This window comes from Juglans microcarpa x Juglans regia, chromosome 6D (assembly GCF_004785595.1).
Source record: "Juglans microcarpa x Juglans regia isolate MS1-56 chromosome 6D, Jm3101_v1.0, whole genome shotgun sequence".
Lineage (NCBI taxonomy): Eukaryota > Viridiplantae > Streptophyta > Magnoliopsida > Fagales > Juglandaceae > Juglans > Juglans microcarpa x Juglans regia.
In genome coordinates this window covers 36,943,007-36,968,114 of record NC_054604.1, presented here as the reverse complement: position 1 = coordinate 36,968,114, position 25,108 = coordinate 36,943,007, and the positions used below count along the sequence as shown (strand labels likewise).

The 25,108-nt window shown below is 37.2% G+C and overlaps 3 protein-coding genes and 1 long non-coding RNA gene across 5 annotated transcripts; all 4 read right to left on the bottom strand.

The window, feature by feature from the left end:
• Nucleotides 1–6,797: 6,797 nt before the first annotated feature.
• On the bottom strand, nt 6,798–7,642 carry LOC121268847. The gene is made up of 2 exons (XM_041173110.1): nt 7,465–7,642; nt 6,798–7,260 (listed from the first exon to the last, which is right to left on the bottom strand). The coding sequence occupies exons 1-2, from the start codon at nt 7,561–7,563 to the stop codon at nt 6,928–6,930; spliced, it is 432 nt and encodes a 143-aa protein (XP_041029044.1). The 5' UTR covers nt 7,564–7,642; the 3' UTR covers nt 6,798–6,927.
• A 2,557-nt stretch (nt 7,643–10,199) lies between these two features.
• On the bottom strand, nt 10,200–14,785 carry LOC121234828 (aspartate carbamoyltransferase 2, chloroplastic). 2 transcript variants are annotated; one of them, XM_041130943.1, is made up of 6 exons: nt 14,581–14,785; nt 12,208–12,804; nt 11,987–12,126; nt 11,040–11,213; nt 10,603–10,839; nt 10,200–10,491 (listed from the first exon to the last, which is right to left on the bottom strand). In XM_041130943.1, exons 2-6 carry the CDS (start codon nt 12,743–12,745, stop codon nt 10,384–10,386), a joined length of 1,197 nt encoding a protein of 398 aa, XP_040986877.1. In that variant the 5' UTR covers nt 12,746–12,804; nt 14,581–14,785; the 3' UTR covers nt 10,200–10,383. The 2 variants fall into 2 exon arrangements, with proteins under 2 accessions (XP_040986877.1, XP_040986879.1); XM_041130945.1 differs by lacking the exon at nt 14,581–14,785 and adding an exon at nt 13,119–13,694.
• Nucleotides 14,786–17,953: 3,168 nt separating this feature from the next.
• LOC121234827 lies at nt 17,954–19,405 on the bottom strand. Its single transcript, XR_005934457.1, has 2 exons — nt 19,206–19,405; nt 17,954–18,266 (listed from the first exon to the last, which is right to left on the bottom strand). It is a non-coding gene; the product is annotated as an uncharacterized LOC121234827 (long non-coding RNA).
• Nucleotides 19,406–21,352: 1,947 nt separating this feature from the next.
• Nucleotides 21,353–24,512, bottom strand: LOC121234826 (GDP-L-galactose phosphorylase 2-like). The gene is made up of 7 exons (XM_041130942.1): nt 23,600–24,512; nt 23,304–23,425; nt 23,116–23,175; nt 22,756–22,998; nt 22,463–22,648; nt 22,094–22,342; nt 21,353–21,977 (listed from the first exon to the last, which is right to left on the bottom strand). Exons 1-7 carry the CDS (start codon nt 23,718–23,720, stop codon nt 21,609–21,611), a joined length of 1,350 nt encoding a protein of 449 aa, XP_040986876.1. The 5' UTR covers nt 23,721–24,512; the 3' UTR covers nt 21,353–21,608.
• Between the last annotated feature and the right edge of the window lie 596 nt (nt 24,513–25,108).

The window sequence follows — 25,108 nt, the reverse complement described above, 5'->3', positions numbered from 1 at the left end:
GCTTTCAATCGGGTGAGTAGTATTAGAGCCGAGCGTCGGACAGAGCTATACTAAACGACATCGTTGCTTTTGTACAGTGGCATTGGGCCTTGGTGAGGTCGAGGTTTCCGTCTTGAAGCCCAATGTTATTCTAGCCCGAAGGTGATTAGGTTTTTTTGGGCCATGGCCTCTACTTATTTTTACACAAGAAATCATGTAGTAATTGGAAAATGCTTTAGTTCCCTGGGGCTCGTGATCCCCTCTCCTGCGATAATCAGCCCCTCTTTCGCGCGCTATGTATTTTACGCTTCACAGTTTCAAGATTGGAATCACCCAGAGTTGCCTCTTCCACAGCATCAAATACCTCGTCAACCGTCTGACTCGCCACTCCTTGCTCGGCCTCCCGTAGCTTCTCCTCCGCCACCTTTTTAATCTCTTCCATCTTTTTAAACACTTCAGCCAGCGAAAGCGCTTGCTTCGCCTCCCGGAGCTTCTCCTTGGCCATCTTTTTATACTCCTCCGTGTTGAAGTCCATGCCAAGCAGTCTACAATGGCTGCTCAGCAGGTAACTATATTTGCAGTTACAAATTGAATACATTCATATATGTGAGGAGATAGTATGCTCACCTATAAATTGAGGCTCTAGCGAAAACTTTAAATACATCAAGGAAGAAGAGAAAAGATAGAAAATCAGGAGAGCTATGAGAGAAAAATGAGAGTTGAGTAGAGTGAAGTGTGATTCTCTTCCTCTATATATTTTCTTGCATTCCACTATTTATTAGTGAAGCTCTTTTTTGTGAAAGTAGACAGTTACCGAACCGCGTTAAATTCTTAATGTCACTATCATGTGCGTGGGTATGCACTTTTATTTCCACTTTTATTCATTTCGCTGTGTTTATTTCCCCAACACTCCGACGTCAATGGCACTCTCTCATCTTCTATCAATTCTATTAGTTCCTGGATATGGTCTTCCCGGCTTGCTTGGCTATAACTCTGAAATACATCATAGCCGTATACGTAACACACGCAGTACTTGAGCATGATATTTCACACTAATCCTAACAGATTGAACTAATATTATGAAATCCATAAACTAAATTGCAGTACTGACGTTGTATATATTGGCAACACACACACACATATATATACACGGTAATATACCGCGAGTTTCTAAAAAGTAGAGAGAAACAAAAAGAAAAACTTGACCAAACTAAGAATAAGCACGAAGGAAGTGATATATAGTAGATACCTTGATCGAGTTATAGATAAATGCCCTCAAGGACTTAGCCAGAGGTGGTCGTAAGGAGGGATTGAGGGGGATGAGATGGCTACCCATCTCGGATACCGAGTGCAATACACTCGAAAAATGCAGAACTGTCTATATATATATATATATATATATATATATATATATATAATATTTAAGAGAACTAGTATTTATATATAGCGCAGAGAGATTATGTGAGCAATTATACGTACGTGTCTTCTTGAGCTAAGGATTTCACTAGGAACGTGGCACTCCATAGATTCACCGCTTCATCACAGGCATGCATGCAAGATTTTACAACATCTTTTTGTGGGAGGGTTAGAAAAATCGTGTTAGCTAGCATCCATCTATCTCCTCCGAGCCCCCACACAGTACTCACTTTTCCGGTCCTGTCTTGAAAACTTTAAAGAGAAACAAAGTGCAATAATCTACCCCACAATTAGACTATATATATAGACCTAATTAAGACCAAAAGAACTCCACTTGAGTCAACACAAGTCAATGTAGCAATTACATGACTTATAAAAAGTTGTATCCCAGGAAGAGATCGAGAGAGACCGGCCCCTGCGTATATTTTTCTTTTAAATTAATTATATTAAAGATTCCTACATTACATTAAAAAAAAATAAGCTTATCATTTTCAAAACTTGAAATCACTACAAGCACAACCCATGCCGCCGTGCACCAATGTTTCCACCACCCCACCGCCAAAGTTGGGGAAGATGCTCATGTTTAGGAGGCACTGATGAAGAATCTTCTGCAACCTGCACAGCTGCTAGTAATGGCCATCAGCTCTCTCTCTTTCTCTCTCTCTCATGCATGTGTTGGCATACATTTCCTAACGAACTCTTGTTATTTTATTTTTTGTTTTTTCTTTTGAGTTGAAGGGTGTATTTTGTCATTCTATTTCTGCTTTGCTATTATTATACTTGACATATTTTTCTTAGAATGCAAAATTTTCTTTTTGATGCATGACATACCTAATAGAGATTGTTATGGGTGAATTTCACAACCCTGGAGTGGCTTTGGATGAGAGCTCCTGCAACTTATGAAATTCCCAATACAATTACTATATTTCCCATAGCTTCTTACAAAATTTGTCTTTGATATTGTATATTGCAGTTACAGTTAGTATATAATGGTCTTAGCTATAGAGATTTAGATCAATAAGTCTTGTAGAGCATACTAATTCTAAAAGCAAGATCACACAAGGGGATTATGGTAAATACTAAATAGTGTATTGGAGAGAACAACTATCAAGCAGAATGCTATCTTTGGTTGGTTAGAAACTATATAATGTAAAACACACTCGATGCCAATTTTGGTCATATTAGTAGCTCATAATTTGGATTTTTTTTTAGTATGTAAATTAATATTAGTGCAATCCATAGTGTAAGGTAAAATTATAAAGCCTGCAAAACTTGGATGTGTATAATATTTTTCTGTATTATGTTTTGTGCTTTTTTTTTTATTATTTTCTAAAACACCTTTTCTGGCGAGTAAAGTTTGCCGGAAATAATTTTTTCATACCAGAAACATCTTTGTGGCGACATGAAATCGCTGTAAAGACTATTTTGGGCGAAACTTATCCGCTGGAAATACTTGATGACAATGATAATTTAAAATGCTGGAAAAAATAATGAGTTATTTGCGGCTATTAATTAACTTTTGAAATTATACATATTGCCAGAATTAACTTTTCTCAGCGATTTTAATGGAAAAAGGCAAGGCTATTTCCATCCATTTTAGGGACATTTGCGATAGACTACAGTAGTCGGAAATAACAGTTTTTTGTGACGATTTTTGTCTGTCACTAAAATTAATCAAAAGTGGTGCTTTAATTTCATCGAACAGGCAACGATTTCAAAATCGCTGAAAATGATAAAATGCAGTGATTATTAAGGGTATTTACGACGATTTTGAGCACTGAAAAATGCATGATTTCTTGTTGAATTAATCCACATCAAAATCTCTATTATATTTATTTTAAGACTGCATGCATGAGTTTCCAGGAATGAATATAACCACTCCTATTATATATTTTAAGCAGCATATATATATGACTTGAAAAGTGTCTCCAAAAAAAGTGATGTTTGCCAATAGATAATTTGCTTAATTCATTTTCTTACACCTTTGAGAACCTATTGATCCACCTTCGCTTAAAAATAGATCGATGAGCCACAAATTAAAGACGATGTATGTGATAAAATGTAAATTAAATGACAGACATGACTTACATATATATACTATCAAGAAATCTCTTGCATCCTAAATTCAAATTCCACCGAATTTATAAAGCTTCATTTACACTGAAATTAACTCATATGAAATTCAACTTTCTGATCTTATTTCGTGCAGTTTGCTCTCATATGTACAATATTAGTGCGTGCCGCAACTTGCAGTGATAATGACTTCAAATTAAGCCGCCTAATTAACCAAGAAATAATTCTGATCATATATATATAGAATAATGATAGGGTTACTATCATTCTACTATCCATCTACTACTATCTTTGTATTTAATTTTTTTATTTATTTTATTTAATGATTAAGGAAGTGTGTATTAGTAAAGTTATATATTTTTTTAATTTTTTTTAGTGATTAAGAATATTAAAAAAATAATTAAAATAAAATTATAAAAAAATAAAAAAAAAACTTGAAATACACTTTAGTAGTAGATGAATAGTAATAGGATAATAACCCTATCACAAAACGAGAAAGAATTGAGACTAGTTCGGACACACCTTGATGGTCGTGAGGAGGTATTGAGGGGAAACAGGTGGCTACCCATGATATCGTATACAAAGAGGAATCGACTCTGAGATTGCAGAATTTTCCGGCAATAATATCGATGGACGAGGGAACGAACTTAGCCTACCACCAACAAAAAAGGAGATGAATGTTTACGGTGCACGTAGGTCGTGATATTGTAGCATACGCGTCTTCATGATCGCTAGGATTTCACTAGGAACGTATTGGTGCATATACTTGCCACTTCGGCATAGGCATGAGAAGGTTCTACCTTAACTCTGTCGGGACTAGAATACGTACGATCCAGCATACGTACGTACTCACTAATCAGGGACCTGCACTAACTTTTCCTGGGTCTCTTCCTTATAAGTTTTTTTCTTTTTTCCTTCTTGGTGCAACAATTTACTGCCAATAAAATTACGTACGCAGTAGTCGGTAAACATGAATACGCTTAATTCATGTTTTAATTTTAAATTGTTAGAGCATTAGTATTGGACTCATTAAATAAGTATTTTTTTCAAAATTTGTATTTAAAATCACTGCATAGTATACACTAAAATCTTTAACTTTCATATCCAAATTTAAAGACTAACTTGTTGGGATGTATGTGGAGACTTTTTTTTAGCTAAAAATTGAGAAACAGAGTGCTTGCTCGACTTGCGCTCGACAAGGGGCTCGAGCGAAACTCAACCTATGAGTTTGCTTGAGTCTCGTGCGACAATGAGGTCGAGCGAGACACAAACCTTAGTGTTCGCTCCAACCCCGTTAGACACCTCGCTTGAGCCAATGTTGTTTTAGTCGTTTGCTCAATGTGTGCTCGATACACCGCTCAAGCGAGAAACGCAAGTCTTACCAGATTAGGGTTTCTAGTGTTGTTTGCTATATATATGTCTTGTTTGACTTGTTTTGTATGACTTTCAACATACTTTGAGGTAGAACAATTGTCAAGTGAGTGCATATTATGTGAGAGAGCAAAAAGTCCTAGAGAGTGTGAGTTGAGATTGAGTGATTGTAATCTCCCTTGATCAATAAAATTTCTGCAGTTCTGTGAACGTGGGCAAATTATTCAACCACGTTGGATTTGAAGGAGAATGATAGCTGGAGATCAAGTGAAAGCACCCGGGATCGAGAAGTTCGACGATACCGATTTTAGGTACTGGAAGATACAAATCGAGGACTATCTCTATGCGAAGAGGTTCCACCTTCCACTATTGAGAAAGAAGTCTGAGAGCATGGATGATGCTGAGTGGACCTTGTTAGATCAACAAGTTCTTGGGATTGTTTGGCTAACCTTGTCCAGAATAGTGGCACACAATGTCAATAAGGAGAGAACCACGGTGGATCTCATCAAGACTTTGTTAGGTATGTATGAAAAGCCATCGACGAACAATAAAGTGTACTTAATGAATAAATTGTTCAATCTAAAAATGTCAGAAGATATGTCTGTAGCCCAACACTTGAATGAATTCAATACGATCACAAATCAACTGTCTTCTGTAGGGATTGAGTTTGACGATGAGATCAGAGTATTGATTCTATTGGCATGCGTGGAGACTGTTGGAGTGTATGTGAAGACTTTTTTTGAGCTGAAAATCGAGAAACAAAGTATTTGCTCAACGTGCGATCGAGCGAAGCTCAACCCGTGAGTTCGCTCAAGTCTCGTGCAACAGTGAGCTCAAGCGAGACACAAACCCTAGTGTTCGCTCAAGCCCTGCTTGACCCAATGTTGTTTTGGTCGTTCGCTCGATGCGCGCTCGACATGCCGCTCGAGCAAAGAATGCAGATTTTGCTAAATTAGGATTTCCAGCACCGTTTACTATATATATATCATGTTTGACTTGTTTTGAGTCACAATATATTTAAGTTGGGAAACAATAATTTAAGTATCAAATTAAATTATTAATTAACATATAGTTAGTGTAATTGTAAAATATGAAAAAAAAATTAAAAATATTATTATTAAAAAAATAATATTATATTATTATTTTGACTAATCCAATGGTTAATCCAATATGGGATTATGGTTAGGGAGGTTTTAGATTTATGAAAAATATGTACTTTTCATCAAATTTTAAAGATAAATTTAATCAAACCATTGTCAATGCTCTTAGTGCATGCATGTAAAAGGTCATATATATAAGAGAAATTATATTTGTAGTCCTAAGTGAAAGACTATATGTGCAGTCTCATTGATGAATGAGAGTAAAAGAGAAAAAATATCCTTTTAAAAATGATATTATTATAATTTTAAATTTTTTTAAACATAACTGTATGAGCTTGTATGAGCAGTCTCCATTTAAAGATTGTATGTAAACTAACTCTATATATAAAACACACCATATAATTAATAATATTCTCAATATCGTATTATAAACTTCCCTATAGCTTACATATACTTCTTAATAATTTTAATTTAGTTATAGTTGATCTACTTGATATCGCGATTTCTTCTATGTACGTGAAAATCGGGTCGTCGACAGGTAAGAAAAAAAAAGGCTACAAATGCTAATTAATTAATAGGGTTTAAATAATTATATTAATTTAAAATAAATTTTGAAGTCTTATATACCCTCTTATTATATATAATTTTCTTATAATTATACATCGGTGATTCATTGTAAAACGAAAAAACAAAAATGACTCAATGTTGGGGGAAACGTAAAAAAAGAGTGAGAGAAATTAGAAAATCCTTCTCCCACATGAGTATATATATGTACCGGCAAACCCCAAATAAAAACTAAAATCAACACGATAATTATCATTTTCAAAAATCAACATCAACTAATTAATATTTCATATCTACTTCAACTATATATATTATTTTCCTATTCAAATCCATGCATTACTTTGGCACCCCAAGTCTTCAGACATGAATAAAAGAAAAACACAAAAAATATTCTCAAAACTCTGCATCAGGATCTTGTTTTTATTTAGACATTGTAGCCCAAGTAGCTAGGCTTTTTTAGAAAATGCTTTAACTCCCTCTGGCGGCTCTTCATCCCTCTCCTTCGGTAATCATGAGCCCCATCTTCGTGTTCCTCCGACCTACGCTTCACAGATTCAAGTTTCGAGTCTCCCAAAGTAGCCTCTTCCATAGCATCAAATGCCTTGTCAGCCGTCTGACTAGCCATACCTTGCTCGCGATCGGCCTCCCGCAGCTTCTCCTCAGCAATCTTTTTAAACTCTTGAGCAGTCGAAGGCGCTCTCTCTTGATCTGCTGATTCACGGATATGGCTTTCCTTGCAGCTTGCTTGGCTATAACTCTGAAAACGTACGTTCGATCATACTTAACACAGTACTTCAATCCAGGATGAGATTCCGAGATGGTATAGCAGATGATATTAACAAATAATTAACCGCCATATATACATTAGGCGCCTTAATTTACACTATCAATATTCAAAAAATCCGAGCAAAGAGTAATTAATTAGCAAGGAAATTGAAAAGATAGAGCACATTCGTCGTACCGTAACGGACTTCATGTAGACATATGCTGTCAAGGGCTTGGCTAGGAATACTGATGATCGTAGGGAGGTATTGATCAGGGGAAAGAGATGGCCACCCATATCGGATACCCTATAGGCACACAAACTCAGATAATTGGAGTTTTCCTGAAATCGCGTTAGTGGATGAGTAAAGTAGAATAATGGATGTGATGTATGTATGTATAATATAGTTCAGAGATGATGTGGGCATGCCGCATGTGACATACGTGTGACGTGGCTTCATTCGCTGGTGCTTCAGCCTTCACTAGCAACGTGGTGCTGAATAGATTTGCCATTTCGACAAAGGCATGCAATTATTTTTGTGTCTGTGAGAGAGGCATAAATTAAAGGTTCTACATTATGTCTCCTTCCTCAGGTCCCCTCTTTGACCTTTTCTGGCCGGGCCTCTCTTGCAAACTTCCAAGGGCTATAAAGACCATTAATCTACCCAATAAATTTACGCTTTGGGTGGAGTTCGAAAGGGAAGAAATAGTCATTTTCTGTTATGACGATTTGGATCTTGATTGATATAGTCGAGAGCCCCGGGTGTGGTTCGGTGTGACTGTGCTTACGTCCATGACCGTGAATAAAAAATAATTATTGAAAATGTAAAAGTGAGATGAACACATAGATTTATGTGGTTCAGCATATTGCCTACATCCACGAAAGTTTTGAGAAGGAAACAGTCCACTGTAATATACTTATTTACAGTCTCTCATGGTCTCTCATACTCTCTGTACAATAGAGATTAGAGCTCTATTTTTCTGGTAGAGATCTCGTCGCTAGAGCTCATCTCCTGAGATTGAAGAAGCTGAAGCAGAAGTCGAGGTCAAAGAAGTCTCTCGGAGTGGTCTAGCCTTTTCCTTTTATATCTCTCCTCTTTTCGCGTGTCCCTAGGGAGTGGCAAAGATTGACCGCCTTCCCTTAACCGACTAGGTAATGCACTTAACCGATTAGGAGAGGGAAGATTCACTCGCCCATTTGCTGCAATAGTATTTTTCATAAAAATAAAAGCCAAAAGTTTGAGAACATTTATCTGGAAAAACTTCATTTGCTCGTTCAATAATTTTAGCGCTCTAGAAAATCGTCATTCTTCAACTTCTGGTGTAAAAAGCAACTCAGATCCCACAGACAGCACCAACTGTTAATGTCAAAAATCGCACAACAGCCCAAAAGGAGAGTAAGAGTAATTTCTAGCCCGCTATGACGATTTGGACCTCAATCAGTGTATTCTAGAGCCCCAACGTGGTCTGGTGCGACTATGCGTACGTCTATGACAGTGAATGAAAAAATAAATAATGAGAATGTAAAAGTGAGATGGACACACAGATTTACGTGATTCGGCATATTGCCTAGGTCCACAGGGAGTTTTCGGGAAAGAGAGAGTCTACTATAATATATTTATTTACAATCTCTCATACTCTCTGTACAATGGAGAAAGCTATATTTTTCTAGTAGAGATCTCGTCGCTAGAGCTCCTCTCCTGAGGTTGAAGAAACTGAAGTAGAAGTAGAGGTCGAAAAAGTCCCCCTGGAGTGGTCTAGTTGTTTCCTTTTATATCCCTCATCTTTTCGCCTGCCCCTACGGAGTGGTGAGCATTGGTCGCATTCCCTTGCTTGTCTGACATCTTTCTTTACTTTCTATTTTCTTCTTTTTTTTCAATGTCCACATTCCCTTCCTCTTGACATATTCTCTTTTTCTTTGTCCCCTCTTTGTCTCTCTTTTCTTTATTTTCCTTTGTCTTTTAATAGTAAGATCTTCCCCTTGGGCTGGCCTAGTAGGCTTATTTTAGGCCATATATATTTTATCCCTTCTAGGATGGTGTTAAATTAAGTCGTGTATAGTATGTGGCCTTCAGCAAAAAGATGGAAGACTCTTTCAAGGTTGAAATTAAATTAAAACAACAGCAAAAATAGTAAGAAAAGGCATATGAAAACTAAAAGTACTACGTGGAATTATTTTTGCGTATTTTTTAAGCACTCCACCTATGTGATTGGTTGTATCACTTTTTTTTTATATAAAATAATTAATTTAGTCAATCACATTAATAGAATGTATAAAAAATATATAAAAATAACCGTATATAACAAAACTATACGAAAACACGATAGCATGCCCACTACAACGAGGGATATTGTTGGTCTCGACTCTCGAGTCCTGGGGCTACGACGTTGGTCCTAACCTCAAATGTATCTGTTGATATATTTTATTTTATTTTTATTATTTATTTTTTCTTAATAATTAAAAAAAATATTTAAAAGGTTAGAGATATTTAAAAAATACTTAAAAGAAAACAAAAATCATTTACACTGATATGCATATTTGGGATACAAATTTACCTCATTTAGATAGTGTGATCAGATAAGAAAATTTTTTATGAGTTGAATAAAATATTATTTTTTAATATTATTATTGTTTTAAAATTTAAAAAGAAATTAAATTATTTATTATATTTTATATAAAAATTTAAAAAAATTATAATAATAAGATAAGATAAAATCGATTCTCTATCCAACCCTTTGTGTGGTATTGTCCTTTAGTTTATATATATATATATACACACATACACGGGCACACGTTGCATGGGTTTATCCGAACATTAGGTAGGCACTCAACTCCGTGTGGCTGTCGTCTTTCATCTTTCTCGTATCCAATTCGATTTTGTTTCATTTTTTAAAACTTCATGGGACTAGAATAAAATGCAAAGAATTCTCACAAAACCTCAGAAACAGGAAAAACCTTCCTCAAGTTCACTCGTCCAAACCCAATTAATCCTCGCAGCTTCGGCAATCATAACTCGTTCGAACATGATCATTTAATTTCTTTTAATCCTCAAACAAAATTAAACCATGAAACCCAAGCTTTTCGAGTCAGAATTCGAGAATGTATGTGAAGGCATCTTTACCACCCAAGAAGTAAGAGTTTCAAGAGCGCCATCCGAATATAGAGACCATTCTTTGCTTGTCTAAAATAAGCAGCCCTTGGATCCCTATCAACTTCCACAGTAATCTGCACAAATTAATGACGAGTCTAGATAAACCAGTAAAATACATGCGAAGAACTTAATGTTGACGATCACAAAAAAACATTTCAATGTCACCTAAAACATCGCGTGATTACCTCATCAAGCCTGGGGAGAGGATGCATGACCACAGCATGCTTCTGCATAACATCCAAGACAGCCTGATCTAGGATGTACTTGCCTCGAGCTTCTTCATAGAGGTCGAGTCTCTCTCCAAACCTTTCTTTCTGAATACGAGTTTGATACACTACATCACACTCAGAAGCCACTTCCATTAAATCAGAGCTTTCTTCCCACTCCACTCCCTGAGATGTCAAGTAGGCTTTTATATCATCCTGTAAAACGAGATGTACATATTCAGAGACCTAAATACTAATTTTTTTCTTTAATTTTTCTGACTTCTCGTTTGCCTAAATCAACAAAACGTGAAATTCGCAGCAAGAATTTCTTCACCAATTAGCACTCGTTTGAGATCATTCCATGAAACATAGAATACCAATAGGTGAATTTGAGAGACAATTGCATCAACACTGACCTTCATTTTTACCACATCGGGAGAGACAAAGTAAATCCTCACATCTTGGTACTTGGCAAGCAAGTAAGCAAGTGAGCGGACGGTCCTTCCATTGGCAAGGTCACCCACTAGCGCAACTTTGATGCCATCTAGTTTTCCTACCTCTCTTTCAATGGTATAGACATCCAAAAGAGCCTGCATAGCACACAATAGCAGGGAAAGATCTTTGAACAAAACCATTTGTGAAACTTGCTACCAGGAATCAAAAAGTGTGAAATGATAAATAATCATCAAACGCAGATACAGAACATCACCGTCCCTCCAGATTAGAATGGAAAAGACAGAATTAAATTCACCATGACAGAAAACCAATCATTACTATAAAGGTTTATGAAAATACTTGCAGATGAACACAACATATTGTGCTTTGCAGCATGCCTTGGATGCAAGATGCTGCTTACCACACACATCATATATCAAGAGAAGATTAAATAAAAACATATCACCAAACCGTTCCCAGTATATGGTGGTCATTATATCAAAGAAAAAAGATGTTCATTCTTCATCAATAGACTTAAGTTTCAACTGTCCGTACATGTTGAGCAACTAAGCTGAAACAGATAGATGTGCATTGATCTGGTGTACAAGTTCTATGCTGATCTTCACGTTTGTATATGTATTGGAATGGCTCCTTATACATGACTCAAACTTATATTGCAAATATGAAAGCCTAAAATTTACACTTTTAAAAGGATAGCAATTCTGCATTAATAAAAACCTGTGGTGTATAAACTATTCTTTGTATGAAAAGAACAAAATGCCCCTCTATTACAGAATATAAGTAGCAAATTGGACAATGCTCATGGAAAACGCTCTCACTGAAGGCAACATTTCGTCTCCAGTTTCCAACTTATACAGACTATCAAAAAAGAATTCAGTATCATAACTAAGAACAGAATTTGGCATACCTGTGTAGGATGTTGCCCAGGACCATCGCCAGCATTAATAATAGGAATTCCAGCTATAGCTGCTGCTCTTCTGGCAGCACCACTTTCAAAGTGCCGCATCACAATTATATCAGAATAACCCTCAACTGTCCTTATAGTATCTGCAAATCAAACTCCTATATCACAATCAAAATGCAGCAACCAACCACTAGGAAATTGATCAAGCACATGAAAAGACTTACCTTCAAGTGTTTCACCTTTAGCTGCTGATGAAAACTCCCGTGCATTTTCTGTTGTCAAAACTTCCCCACCTAACCGTTTCATGGCAGACTCAAATGAAAGCCTAGTCCTAGTGGATGGCTCGTAAAAGAGAGTAGCCATAAGATAACCCTTAAGGATTTGGCTTCCGGGATAATTATTTTCTATCTTCTCCATGTCATTCGCAACTTCAAATATAGCACTGAGAATATCCCTATTAAATTGTTGGGCTTCAATTATATCATCAAGTTGAAATTTCTTCCCCATGGTAAAAGAAGGTGCAGTCTCAACTTCCAATGAATGGCGCTGGATTCTGTCGAATCGGTCAGTTTGTTCCCATTTTGATAGTATACTATGGGGTAATAACCTCGAATGTGACTGATACATTGACTTGATGCATCCTGATTGCTTGAAGAAAAGATTTGAAGGATTGCACGAAAGCTCTTTGTAGCAATTTAATGTTTTAGGAGCAGCCACGCTCCCCTGCAATGAACATGCGAAAAACGAAGATGAAATAGCCATTCCACTTCACAGAGTCAGTCTAAAGTATTAGGTCCGGGTTTTCAAGAACTTTAGAACCACCCTGTAATTACAAACAACAACAATATTAAGATAGAACAAAGAAAAAAAAAAAGATACAACACAATCTGAATTAAATTCAATGAGGCATTTGAGTTACAACACGTTGATTAATAAGCACTTAAGAATATTTCACAAGTAATTGCAATATCGAAAAAGAAAAGGTAGAATCCAACATGGAAATCAAACTTCTCTCATTTAATGATACATTACATTTTGTGAACCGTGGAATCGAAGTGAAACCCGTTAGATAGAGAAAGAAATTGAGAGAGGAACATAACAAAACAGAGACAGGGCGCGTAAGAGTAAGCTTACCAGCCCGGCGGTTTGTTCACGGCAACGATGCGATGGGGCTGCTACGTCAGATTCGTTGGTGGCACTTCGAACGGGGGCTGTGCAATACGGCGGCCCGTTGTGGAGGGGGGGGGGGGGGGGATTGGCGCGGCTAGGATGCAGAGATGAGATAGCGAGCGACAGAGGGAGGAAACACGGGACAGTGCACGACGGGCGGGTGTGGCGTGAGGTGTGGGGTGTTTTCGTGACGTCTTTGGCGTGGGCAAGGCTGAAGAGGGTTGAGTGGCGAGCCACAGTGGGAGGCGCTGTTGGCGGTAGCCCAGTGGTGAGCGACCGCTGAGAGTTTTAGAGAGAGAGGTGAACGACTGAGAGAGAGAAAGAGGCTGAGGGAGGGAGAGAAGCTCGTAGAGGTTCTAGGCGTGGACTCGTGGTCGGACGTCGAGGAAATGAAGGGAGCATAGCGTTGAGCTTGGGCAGCAGAAACTCACAGAATGAGAGAGCGGGACGGACGGACGGACGGACAGAGAGAGCTACTGGAAGAGAGAGGGACGAGCGGAGAGAGTAAGATAGCGAGAGAGAGAGAGACGCGGGGTGTGTTCTGCACAGAGTGGGGGGGGCGCTGGAAGCCTGGACATAGGAGACGGGGAAGAAAGAAATAGGGATTTTGTCTTTGTCACTTGTACAGTTATACAAAACAGCGTGGTTTCGTTCTCCGTTTTTTATTTCCTGGGCCGGCTGGGCTTAAACGGATATTGGGCCTAGTCTTTGGGCTGGGTCATGACAAAATCCACTCTGAATACAAACTCATAATACCGGTCTCAATTGATTTCATTGCTAGATTGAACATTTGCCCTGACTAGTTTAAAGTCTTCGCCGTACCTACCCTACAGAGATCAAGCATATTTGTTCCACGGTATAATGACGAAATCCCTAATATAAAGCTCAAAGTTATCAGTTTCCTCTTAAACATTAAAAAAAAAAAAAAAATCAATTGAAGTAAAACCAAAAGGCCGAAAAGCAAAAGGGAAAAAAAGCGAAGATAAACAAACATCTTTTCATCAGGTCTGCGCATACTATTCACGATTAAATATTGGCCCGGATCATTCAATAAAAAGGATTATTCCCAAAAAATAAAAATAAAACTAAAACTAAGGAAGGAATAACGATACTGACAAATCTTTTCAGTACCAAAACTTACCTGTTTGATTAATAAGAAAATGAATAAAACTACAAGAAAAGATCCGATGACAAAATGAGGACTTCAGAGTTCTGCAGTAATCTCCGGCCACCAAAAACAAGGAGAAGTACACAAATATACTATCGTTTCCTCGGCAACCGAACGGAGTGTTAGGAAACCGAAGACGAAACTAAGAGAGAGTATGGCTTTTGGATATTTGAAACAAATAGTAATATAGTAGAGATACTGAGATATAACAAAATGATCAAATAAAAAAATAGAGGGATTGAGTTTGGATTTACGTACAGGAGAAGGTAGAAAGAGGAGAACGGTCACAGCGGCAAAAACCTTCCCGAGAGAGCTGTCTGTTTGCCACGAAAATATGTAGCTCCGAGAAACAGATATGGTTTTGGAGTGAGATTTTTAGAAAATTAATAAAATGAACAAAATGAAATGAAAATAAAATTACGAAAGCTTTAACAAAATTGAAACGATAAGATATAGAATATATTCGATGAATTTATGAAAAAGTTTTTTTTGGCGGAAAGGGGGGGAAAGGATTCGCGGTAAAAAGATATGTACGATTTCATTTAATTTATGGTAAAGTGACTTGTGACTGATTTGGATTCCCGGAATTTAATTCCAATCTTAGGATCTACAGTAAGAGATATATGAATGGCTCAAGGCCGAAGGGGATGTTTGGCAAACAAAATGGAATTTTCTCATACATATTACCTAATAATTTAATATGATTTGTATTAAAAATTATATAAAATAAAAAAAAAAAACCTTGTTTTGTATTCTTGTCTTAGGTTTTAATCTACTTTTGGACACTATTAAATGTTTAATAAATATTATAGATTTTTTTTCATATGTTTAAGAGTTGATTTTGATTTAAAGATGAGATAAGATTTTTTTTAATATTATTATTATTTTAAAATTTAAAAAAATTGAATTATTTATTATATTTTATATAAAATTTTAAAAATATATATAATAATAAGATAAAATAAATACTTTCTAAATCCAAACAGAATCTAAACCTATCAAACTCTAAGCATATGTGTGGTGGCGTTACGATTCGTGCGTCATAAAGCCTTGTGAGTTAGCTAACAAATTAGCCAAATTTGTTAATAAATATTAGAGGCGAATTAGCTAACAAATTGGCCAAATTTGGCTAATGATGGTTACTGTTTTGACTTTGGCTAATCAATGTACCTTTTCACCATACTATTAAAATACTTTTTCTTTTTTTGTTTTTTTGTTTTTTTTTTGCATCTTTGCCAACGGATGTCAAGTGCAAGCCCAGAACCAAGTTCTTCAATCTTTTCACCATCCACTTCTTGCTCCAAGAAAACAAGGATAATTTTACATATAATTATAGAGTGTGTAAATATTGTGTAATCATTTTAAAAAAAAATAAAATTTCTAATTAAAAAATTAATTTTTTTTTATATGAGTCCTATATTTTATATACTTTTTTCAAAATGATTACGCGACAGTTACATAATTCACGATTGCAAATATCTTTTCTCAGAAAATAAAAAATGAAGAAGAATTCAACAATTGAAAAAGAAGCAGCTGTGATCTGCTGGATTTATTTTGTTGGCAACAACGGAGACGAGTGACGGATGGGAAAAAAAACAAAAGAACCAAAAAAGAGAGAGAAAAAACAGAGAGATGAAATGGATGGAAAAAAAAAAAAAAACATGAATATAATGCACTATCAAAGTAAACCATGAATATAGGCTCTCCGTCTATGGCTATTACTAACCCAATGCATATGATTTTGACCTCAAATTAGCTTAATTTTTGGCTTGCAAGAACAAATAGCTAAACCCATGAGAATGCCCTTAAAGTGGGTAAATATACAAATAAACCATGATCATGCCGCTCTGAAGCCTTGTGATGATCCACCCCCGACGTATTTTTTTCATTAATAAATTTATTTTACTTGAGAATTAAAAAAAAAAATCCAAATAAACAAACAACAAACACTTAGACAGAATATTCTCATCGAGTCCAAAGACAAAACTAAAAAACATCGGTATGAATCAGACCGACCCATTCATTTGACATAAAACCATGGCTCCTTTACTATCATAATAAATAAACGCTCCAAGACCGGCTGATATGACCAATATAGAGAATATAATGCACTATCAAAGTAAATTGCTTCATTGCATTGTAGGTGGACAACCTCTTGGGGCTTGGGGCGGATGAGGCTGAGGCGGTTTAGGAGGAAATGGGAATGGAGGACGCGGAGGCTGTGGTGGCAGAAATGGGAATGGCACTGGGGGCAATGGCCCTCAATACCCACACATCCCGTAGAAGCACAAGACACGAACGGAGCATCTATTTCCACATTTGCCACAGTCTGATGGGCTGATATTTGTATTGATGCATAGACCACGACAACATTGCCAACTAAATGGACATCTAATCCCACACAAGCCACAGTTGTTAACATCTGAACTCACGTCTACACAACGGTTTCTACAACACCGCCTTCTGCCTGGAAACTCTCCCTGTTTGCATATCCAAGGCTTTTTCCAACACCCAGGGTCACGCAGGGGTTGGTGGTGGTGATTTGTGATTTTCCCAAGCCATGGCGAAGATGATGACAAGCCATCCTCCACATTCTGTTGCACCATTTTCTTAGGTACTGCGTTTCCTTCCACAATCACATGCCATAGCACTAAAAGTAGGAGCCAAATAGCAATATGAACATTAACTGGCTGAGTCATTCTGGGATGCGCAACTAACAGGCAGGTAGGCTTATGGTCACACACACACACACACACACAGATATTATACACGCACAGGTGTTAGGTGAGGAGGAATTCTTTCTTTTCCTTGTACGGTGGGGCTTGAGGGTTCATGTTTTTCGTACATGGCTTAGTATTGAGGAACTCATGTTGTGGGCGGTGGACCTGGTGTGGATTAGCAATTAATTACGTGATAAGAAGGTTTTTCTCTGCTTTGTGCATGGATAACTTTATTGCTTTTCCAAGTCCATGTTAAAAGCTAAGTGTAACGGTATGAGCAAACCATTTCCAAGATTATTCTATTTCTCCCAAACAGACTGGCCCTTTTATGGTGATAGGTCCGTATGTGAAAGACCTCCAGCCCCCATCATTCTTCATGGATCGATCTATAAACCATTGTTTACTTGTCAATACTTGAAATGATACCACAAATCAACTAGATTAAAGCAGGCGGATCGACACAACACAAAACATCCATTCGACTTTGGGTGTAACTGGAACAGTCCAATTTATCATGTATGAGAAATGATCAGATAATTGTAAAGCAAAGCCTTAAATATGCATCAAGGATTTGAACTTTTACATGCCATTCAAGCAAAGATCCATTAGCAAAGGTGCAAATCATACCAGACAAGAACAGGCACTATACTCTATGCACAGCTTCATGCATCCAAATTCCAATCTACCAAACCACCAGACTCTTTGGAGAGGGTGGAAACTTCCAGACATCGGGCGCAAAGCCACCATGTATAGCAATAATTGAAACCTGTTTACTCAACCCACCCACCCATGGTATCCATTCAAATGCTTGCTCTGAACAATATGGATTCATATCGAGAATTGGGAAAACAGATTTGAAAACTTCACGTGTAAGGTGTAAAAGTCCACATTGATTATGAGAAAGGCAGAATATAACCATGACAAACAAAGTGTTACTTAAATGAGCGTGATCAGATTCATGTTTATTCCAAAGACTAATACACGAAAAATCTAATTAGAAAAAGTCAATTTTCATTATCTTCAGCATTCCCCTTTTCTTCATAACGGCGCTTAAACTTGGCAACCTGCCCAATACTTTCGGCCATTTGACGTTTGGCCCTAAAGTGGTACACTTTACCAACATGGTGTATTTTGGTCATCATAACGTGCATCAATCTACCACTCTGTGTTACATAGGATATCCATTGCAACTGAGGGTGCAATCCTTTCTTCATTTTTCGCTAATCTGTAATTGGAAGAGGAGGAAGCTTTATGTTAGTGCACTGTCTTAGTTAAACCACTATTCTAAGGCAACTTCAATAGAAAACAAATAGTTCTCCCTCCTCTCCTCATCAACAACAAAATACGAAAATTGCTTTTATAGTTGTGAAGTGAATGACGCACAAAATGCAGTAAAATAAATCATTATAATTATAATAAAAAATCTTCTTAGCTGCAATATTTCTCCAAAAAAATTTAGTTCATAGACTTCTCTAAGACTGTGAAAAGGTCTGCTAGAGTTAAAGACGCTGCTTGAATCTCATTTAAATTAAATTCTAACATAATATATCAAACGCATATTTAAAATAAAAAAAAAACATTTTATAAATAAGAATATGTGCTTGAGGGAATCGGAAAGAAAAGTCATGTGAAGGTAAGCTGCGTGGCTCGGCATTTTAACGAACAATTGGCGGCCATATTAGTCATGGCAATAAAGGAGCTAGTCTCCACGTATATGCAACTGATTTTGGAATAGGTTTTGGCTAATTTTGAATGAAGAGTTCATCCCACAATAAATACATGAATGAAGCAAACACTAAGCACCCACTTCAAGATTTTAAACCTAAAATCAAGTGATTTTCCCTATGAGTCTCGCATTCGGAAAGACAAACACTAGCACTTCATTTCTTGATTGATCACGGAAAACATTAAGGAAAGGAAAGTGAAAGCTTTATTCCACATAAATTTCAGAACCAAAGAGAACACAAGCGTCAAAGAAAATGGAAATGCAACAACCCTATATAAAATTTTCTATTTGTGATCATAATGATAAAAACACAGAGATATCGAAACAGAGATAAAACTTAATTGTGTGTGCTATGAGATAAAACTTAAAAGATTGGAAGGAATGGAAATATAGAAATCAAAAGCTAAGGGTGCGAGAGAGTGGAAGAGATAGACAGACAGTTGCAGGGAGCCGATGATCGAAGCGAAACGCAAGCGAAGGAAGCGGCGGCATACACTTTGTTGTTGGACAGAGAAAACGGCGTGTAGTAATGATGAGCCTTATTGGACCGTCGGCTATTTTTGGGCTTCAGTAATCCAAATGCGTTTGGGCTTTCACATCACATCTTTGAAAGGAAAACTTCGAAAGAAATTAAGGGATTTTTTGTTTTTGAGATGAGATGAATTGAAATTAAAATTAAAAGTTATATAAAATATTATTAAAATATATTTTTTTAATATTATTTTTTATTTAAAAATTTAAAAAAATTAAATTATTTATCTTACTTTCGGTTGTTTTACATACAACCGCAGTGAAGAATCGTGGTGTAATCGATTAATACCACGTCAGATGATATATTAAAAAAAAAAAAAAGGGACAAAATAAGCAAATGGAGAGAAATGTGACATCGTGGGTATTGGAAATTGAAAGCGGAGAGCGTCTTCGTGTGTGGGTCAAAATCGAAAGCAGAGAGTGTCTGTCGTGTGTGGGTTGAAATCGAAACCAAAAAGTCTCTGAGGCTGCAACTCCCCTCAGTAATGGAGATGACTGTGTAAAAGGCTCGCTCAAAGGTCAAAATGCCGTTTGGACATCTTGTGGTTTTGCTGTGAACTCTACGTGTAATTTATATCACACTTGCCCCAAAAAACTCTATTAAATTCACGTTTGGCTGTTTCTTTTGTTCTTCTTCTTTCTTTCTTTTTTCAATCTGTGGGTTGTGAACTAAATTTAAAGCGTGCGTGGAGTCCGGATGAGAAAGAGAGAGAGACCTAAAAAAGGCCGAGTCTTTGGAAAGAAAACAAGCAGTGTTACATTTATTGACCTGCAATTTTTTCTTCATTGTGCAGTTGATCCTTGATATTAAATCCAAGAGCTTAGAAAAGAGTAATATCTATGTATCTCGGAGGAAAAAAGGTCTTTTTTAGATTTTTTTTCTCTTTTTAAGAGTTTTGGTCTTTGTAAAGATGCTTACTCTTTGACGATGTACAGATTTCTACCATTACGGTTTCCTCCACTTTCAATCTCAAGCTTTGTTTTACTTTCTAATTTTCTCCTAAGTTCTCTCGAAAAAGTGAAGAGAAGACTTCATGGGGATGGAGAAGACGAAGACCAAAATGAACTTTGAATTGTTTGTCTTCGTTTGAAACATATCGGTGGAATTGGCTAGTTTTAGGTTGTGTTTGAATGTTAAAATGAGTTGAGTTGAGTTGAGATGATAAAATATTATTATAATATTATTTTTTAATATTATTATTATTTTAAAATTTGAAAAAATTGAATTGTCAATTATATTTTGTGTTAAAATTTGAAAAAATTGAATTGTCAATTATATTTTGTGTTAAAATTTGAAAAATTATTGAGATGAGTTGAGATGAGTTGAGAGAAATTAAAAATCTAAATGAAGCCTTAATTTTGCCACGTCGGACGCAATGTCAGAGGGGTTCTCCACCTTGTTGCGAATAGAATTTTTATTTTATCTTATATAAAAACTTAAAAAAATTATAATGATCAGATAAGAAGAATTGTTTAAACTATCAGGGCTAAGAGTAACAAACATGCGGGGAAAAATCATAATTTCACGTGTCATGACGGTCGTAAAAGAACCAAACGATGCCCCTCATTTTCCCGACGTGTCCATGTGCTGTGTGGCTGTATGTGCTCTGTGTGCGGTTCCGTGAGTTGCCTCGTGCAATAAAGATGTTGGGCATTGCTTAAGCCGAGTCATTTCTCTCATTTCAGTTGTTGGGCTGTGAAGCCGATCTTTACTCAGTTGAAAAATCAGACAGCAGCCGAATGGTACTGGATGTTTTAGAAGTAGTAATAATTAGTATATCTTATTCAAAAATTGGTATAAATGGGCCCATTTTTCCCTGGAGAAAGGGCGAGTGTGAAGTTTGGCAAGTCTTACCGCATTTTGAGGCTTCTCTAGGGTATCACTCAACCCTGTTCATCTGTTCATTCATTTCTCAAATTTCCGTCCACTTTTATTACGAACACTCACCATATTTTTTAGTCTGTTACATTGAGCTGTGGAATTTCGGTTTTGCTCCACTGGACTAGCAAACAGGGAAAAAAAAGTAAATATAAACTGTAAGCACGGACCCAAATACATTCCAATTCCACATTCATTAGCACAAATCTGCAAACAATACCGAGTAGTATTTTACATGACACACGAAGCACATCATGACAATATTACAGAGACAAAAGGCAGAAAGCATACACACAAAGGGTGCTGCAATAATGTAAACCCTGTTTACTTATTTTGACATCTGCTAGCATCCATTCATTAAATACATATACAAACTCATACAGCAAACTGCAATACCAAACACAGGTGATCTGGTGATCAGAGTCTGATTCTCAATGCATAACTATGCATTCTTGTGTCCCAGTCACCATATTGCGGCGGGAGCTGCTGTTGATGGCATCCACTTCCTCAAGAGATTTACGATTGACATCCGGCTCCTCCAGTGAGCTCTCAGCAGCATATCCTTTCCCATTGTCGACACACACAATGGCTTCAAAAATAAGAGCATAGACTTCTTCAAACCTCGCTTCAGATAGGGAGACCTCAGCAAGCAGCCTCCATGCATTTTCCTCAGATGCCTCTTCATAGTCCTTCTTCCTCTTTAAAACCATGTGCCCGCTAATCTCCCACACAGCTGGGTTCACTTGCGTGTCAAGAAGCTCTGCACTCACTTCCCCAAGAGCTTGTTTCTCAGCATAACACTGTTCATCAGATTGGACAGATGAATTAAGCTAACTGTTGATATCTAAAAAGTCACCAAACAAGCATTTATGTTATAGAACATCACATGAAGAACTAACATTTTGAAACAATTTACCTGTGGGAGGAGGAAGACTCGCCTTCCACAATCAGCAATGAGAACATTATAAGGTATGTTGTTAGCTTGAAGACAAATGCAGGCATCAGAAACGGTGTTTGATAAGTCTTCCACAGTATATCCACCTTCAAAGACGAGACCTCTAACTGGATAATTTAACAGCTTGGAGATCTTCACCCCACCATCCAAAGTGGCGATCTTCTTGGCGGGAGCCTTCTCAATAGGAAAGGGCACAGCCAAGTAGTAAGCCTGTCCCACCAAAATGATTAATTTGCATTTCCAACATCAAGCGATAGCTAATTGTATGAGAAATAATTGTCTAAATATTTATTGAAGCTCATGGAGTAAGTAAATTTTATTAGTAGAAACCTGGAAGTGAAGGTGGTTGATGGTGGCAAATGCACCCAAACTGTTGAAACCCAGCCTGAAGTAAGGATTCCCAGCTTCTGCCGCCATGTGAAGGGCAAGCAAGAAGCTGTCATGGTCAATCCTTTGTGGCAGGCACTCCAGAATACGAGGGACCAGAAGCACATGCCCGTATTCTATTGGACTCACCTGTTAAATTGTAAACACAACATAACTTATCTAACTTCATGCTTGCTCAAGCAACTCTCACGGAACAACAGGTTGAACAAGAAGAAAGTATCAGAGTAATGACATACATTGATGGCAACAACACTTGGAGAATTCTCAATATCAACGGGCGCATTTGGGAAGAAATGGACTTCACCATCGTCACTCGCTTCAAACTGGAAGAGTACCTCTTCTTGCCCAACTTTAGTGAAGTTGAATTTGTTCCCATCAAAGGGCTGGAGGACCTTATCAACGCGGAATTCAGTTGGCCTCTTCTTAAGGTGGCGGCCCTCATTCAGCTGGGCGATAAAACCATAGTTGCCAGGAATCACCTACACCAAAGACGTAACGGTTAAAGCCCATGTCCCTACTGAGTAAATACTCGAATCAACTCGCTCCTACTTGCATACCAACAAGGTTGAGACAAAAAACAAGGAAAACATGTTCACCTTGGTTTCACAGGCAGTGACATCATAGCGAAAGAGCCCTCTCTGCATGCGGTCCTCCCACTACATGAAAATTGGAAACAACTTAAACTCACACTAGGATTTTGTTTTTGGCTTGGTCAATACAACTAGAATAAAAGGGGAAAAACTTAGTTCATTGCATGCTCCTCGGCTGATTTCAAGAAATTTACCTCCCCAAGAAGCAGCGAGTCCAAAAAGGCCACGGGAGGTTCTCCACTCTCATGTCCGGCTACGCCTTTGTCACTACCAATCTTGTTCAGCTTCTTAAAAGCATATAAAGGCAGCTGTGCCCCTGTCATCCAACATCCAAATACCCGGCTAAATAAATGCCCCATACGGAAAAAAGAATACGGCAAACCCAAAATTCACATGCGAAGGCATTTGTTTCACAGAATACAAGCAGATCAGCTAAAAACCAATGTAAAAACACAAAAAAAATTCACATGCAAAGCACTTCAACAAATACCTTGAATGCAACATTTGTTGAGGCAATTGCGGCCGCAACCCCCTCCACGGCGAGCAATATCTTCCGTCTCCTCTTTCTGGTAATTCGAAACGACAGTTGGTACCCTCTTGATCCTCAACATCTTGCTCTCAATCTCTCTCTCTCTCAGAAATGTAATCAATCACGAAAGACACCAAACAACAACAACAACAACAAGCAGCAGCAACAACGACGATAAACTTTTGCCAATCGCTCTGATTAACTAAAAATCGTAGGCTAGCTTAATAGCTTTTAAATGTAAAGACGACTGAAGACCTAAAACTAATATAGCACTAATTAGTAGGACAAAGAGGAAGCAAAACCACCACCAGCGAGGAAGAGGAGGTCGGAAGGACTGCCGCCTTCGGAAGGCAAAGCGCCACGCCCGCCGTGCGGCGAAGGGTTGCTCTCAATTACACAACCCTTGCGTCCGACAGCCCGGACATGAAGTAGAGGCCGAGAAACTCCGAATATAGCCGTGATGTCTACAACGCGTCGCTCCTGGGTTTTACCCCCTACAATCTAAACCACCCTTTCCTTTTTCCTTTTTTCTTGTCTCTAACCCAGACCGAAACCACCGTATATTCTTGAAGAAACGGCACCACAAGAAAGGATTTCCTCGCTATATCGTATTGAGAAATACAATATGCGGAATGTAAGATGAAGAAGGGATAGGAGGCTCTCGGAGGCAATTTGGCTTGAGTGTGATTTGGGAACGAGGGAAGGGGAAGATGTTTTATAGATAAGAGGGTGGTCGTGGTTGTGGCTGCAGTTGTGCGTACTGTGTTGATATGTGGCCTTCGTGCTACTACCCAACACAATTATTGAGATCCAGATCGAGAGAGAGAGAGAGAGAGAGAAAGAGAGGGTTTTCTTTCAAAAATAAATATGATGCCCACCAGAGGAAAAAACCAGCTCGTACGTCTCAATTGTTGTTTACCGCAAGGGACCACTCTGTCGTACGGTTGGACATAGGAATATGATTTTTTTTCTCATCTCCCTGTGTTTTTCTCTTTTTTTTTTTTAAATTTCGATTTTTTCCTCTTTAACTTCGAGGGAAGTAGATCTAAACCTGGTTTTTTACGGATTACGATCTCTGATATTCTCTGTTTGAATACTTTTTTTTTTTTTTTAATTTGGAGTAAATTATGTAGGTACTGCATCATTATGTGCGGTAGAGAGTATGAAAATATTTATTTAAAAGAATGTTTTGACTGTTACGGAAGATATAGAGATATATGGTCAACTAGCGATTAAAAAGTGTTACAAATATAAATGGGTTAAAAAAATTAAATTAAATTAAATTCACAAACTCACATGAGTTCATGTAATTCGTAAGATATATTTTATAATAAAAATAATTTTATAATTTGACATACCAGGTCAAAACATATCATTTTATAAATTTATTTTTGTGTAATCTATTTGTATCTAACGTAATTCTCTATAAACTTAACATTAAGATATTGTTTAGATCGTAAGTTAAGATGA

Bases quoted from the DNA above. Each gene is read 5' to 3' on its own strand.
- LOC121268847 (XM_041173110.1), bottom strand. From the start codon at position 7,563: ATGGGTGGCCATCTCTTTCCCCTGATCAATACCTCCCTACGATCATCA. The intron at 7,261-7,464 runs GTACGACGAATG...GTACGTTTTCAG, and splicing joins TCTACATGAAGTCCGTTACG to AGTTATAGCCAAGCAAGCTG.
- LOC121234828 (XM_041130943.1), bottom strand. From the start codon at position 12,745: ATGGCTATTTCATCTTCGTTTTTCGCATGTTCATTGCAGGGGAGCGTG. The intron at 12,127-12,207 runs GTAAGTCTTTTC...TTTGATTTGCAG, and splicing joins TAAAGGTGAAACACTTGAAG to ATACTATAAGGACAGTTGAG. The intron at 11,214-11,986 runs GTATGCCAAATT...TGTGCTATGCAG, and splicing joins CTGGGCAACATCCTACACAG to GCTCTTTTGGATGTCTATAC.
- LOC121234826 (XM_041130942.1), bottom strand. From the start codon at position 23,720: ATGTTGAGGATCAAGAGGGTACCAACTGTCGTTTCGAATTACCAGAAA. The intron at 23,176-23,303 runs GTAAATTTCTTG...ATTTTCATGTAG, and splicing joins ACTCGCTGCTTCTTGGGGAG to TGGGAGGACCGCATGCAGAG. The intron at 22,343-22,462 runs GTTTCTACTAAT...TTGGTGGGACAG, and splicing joins TCAACCACCTTCACTTCCAG to GCTTACTACTTGGCTGTGCC.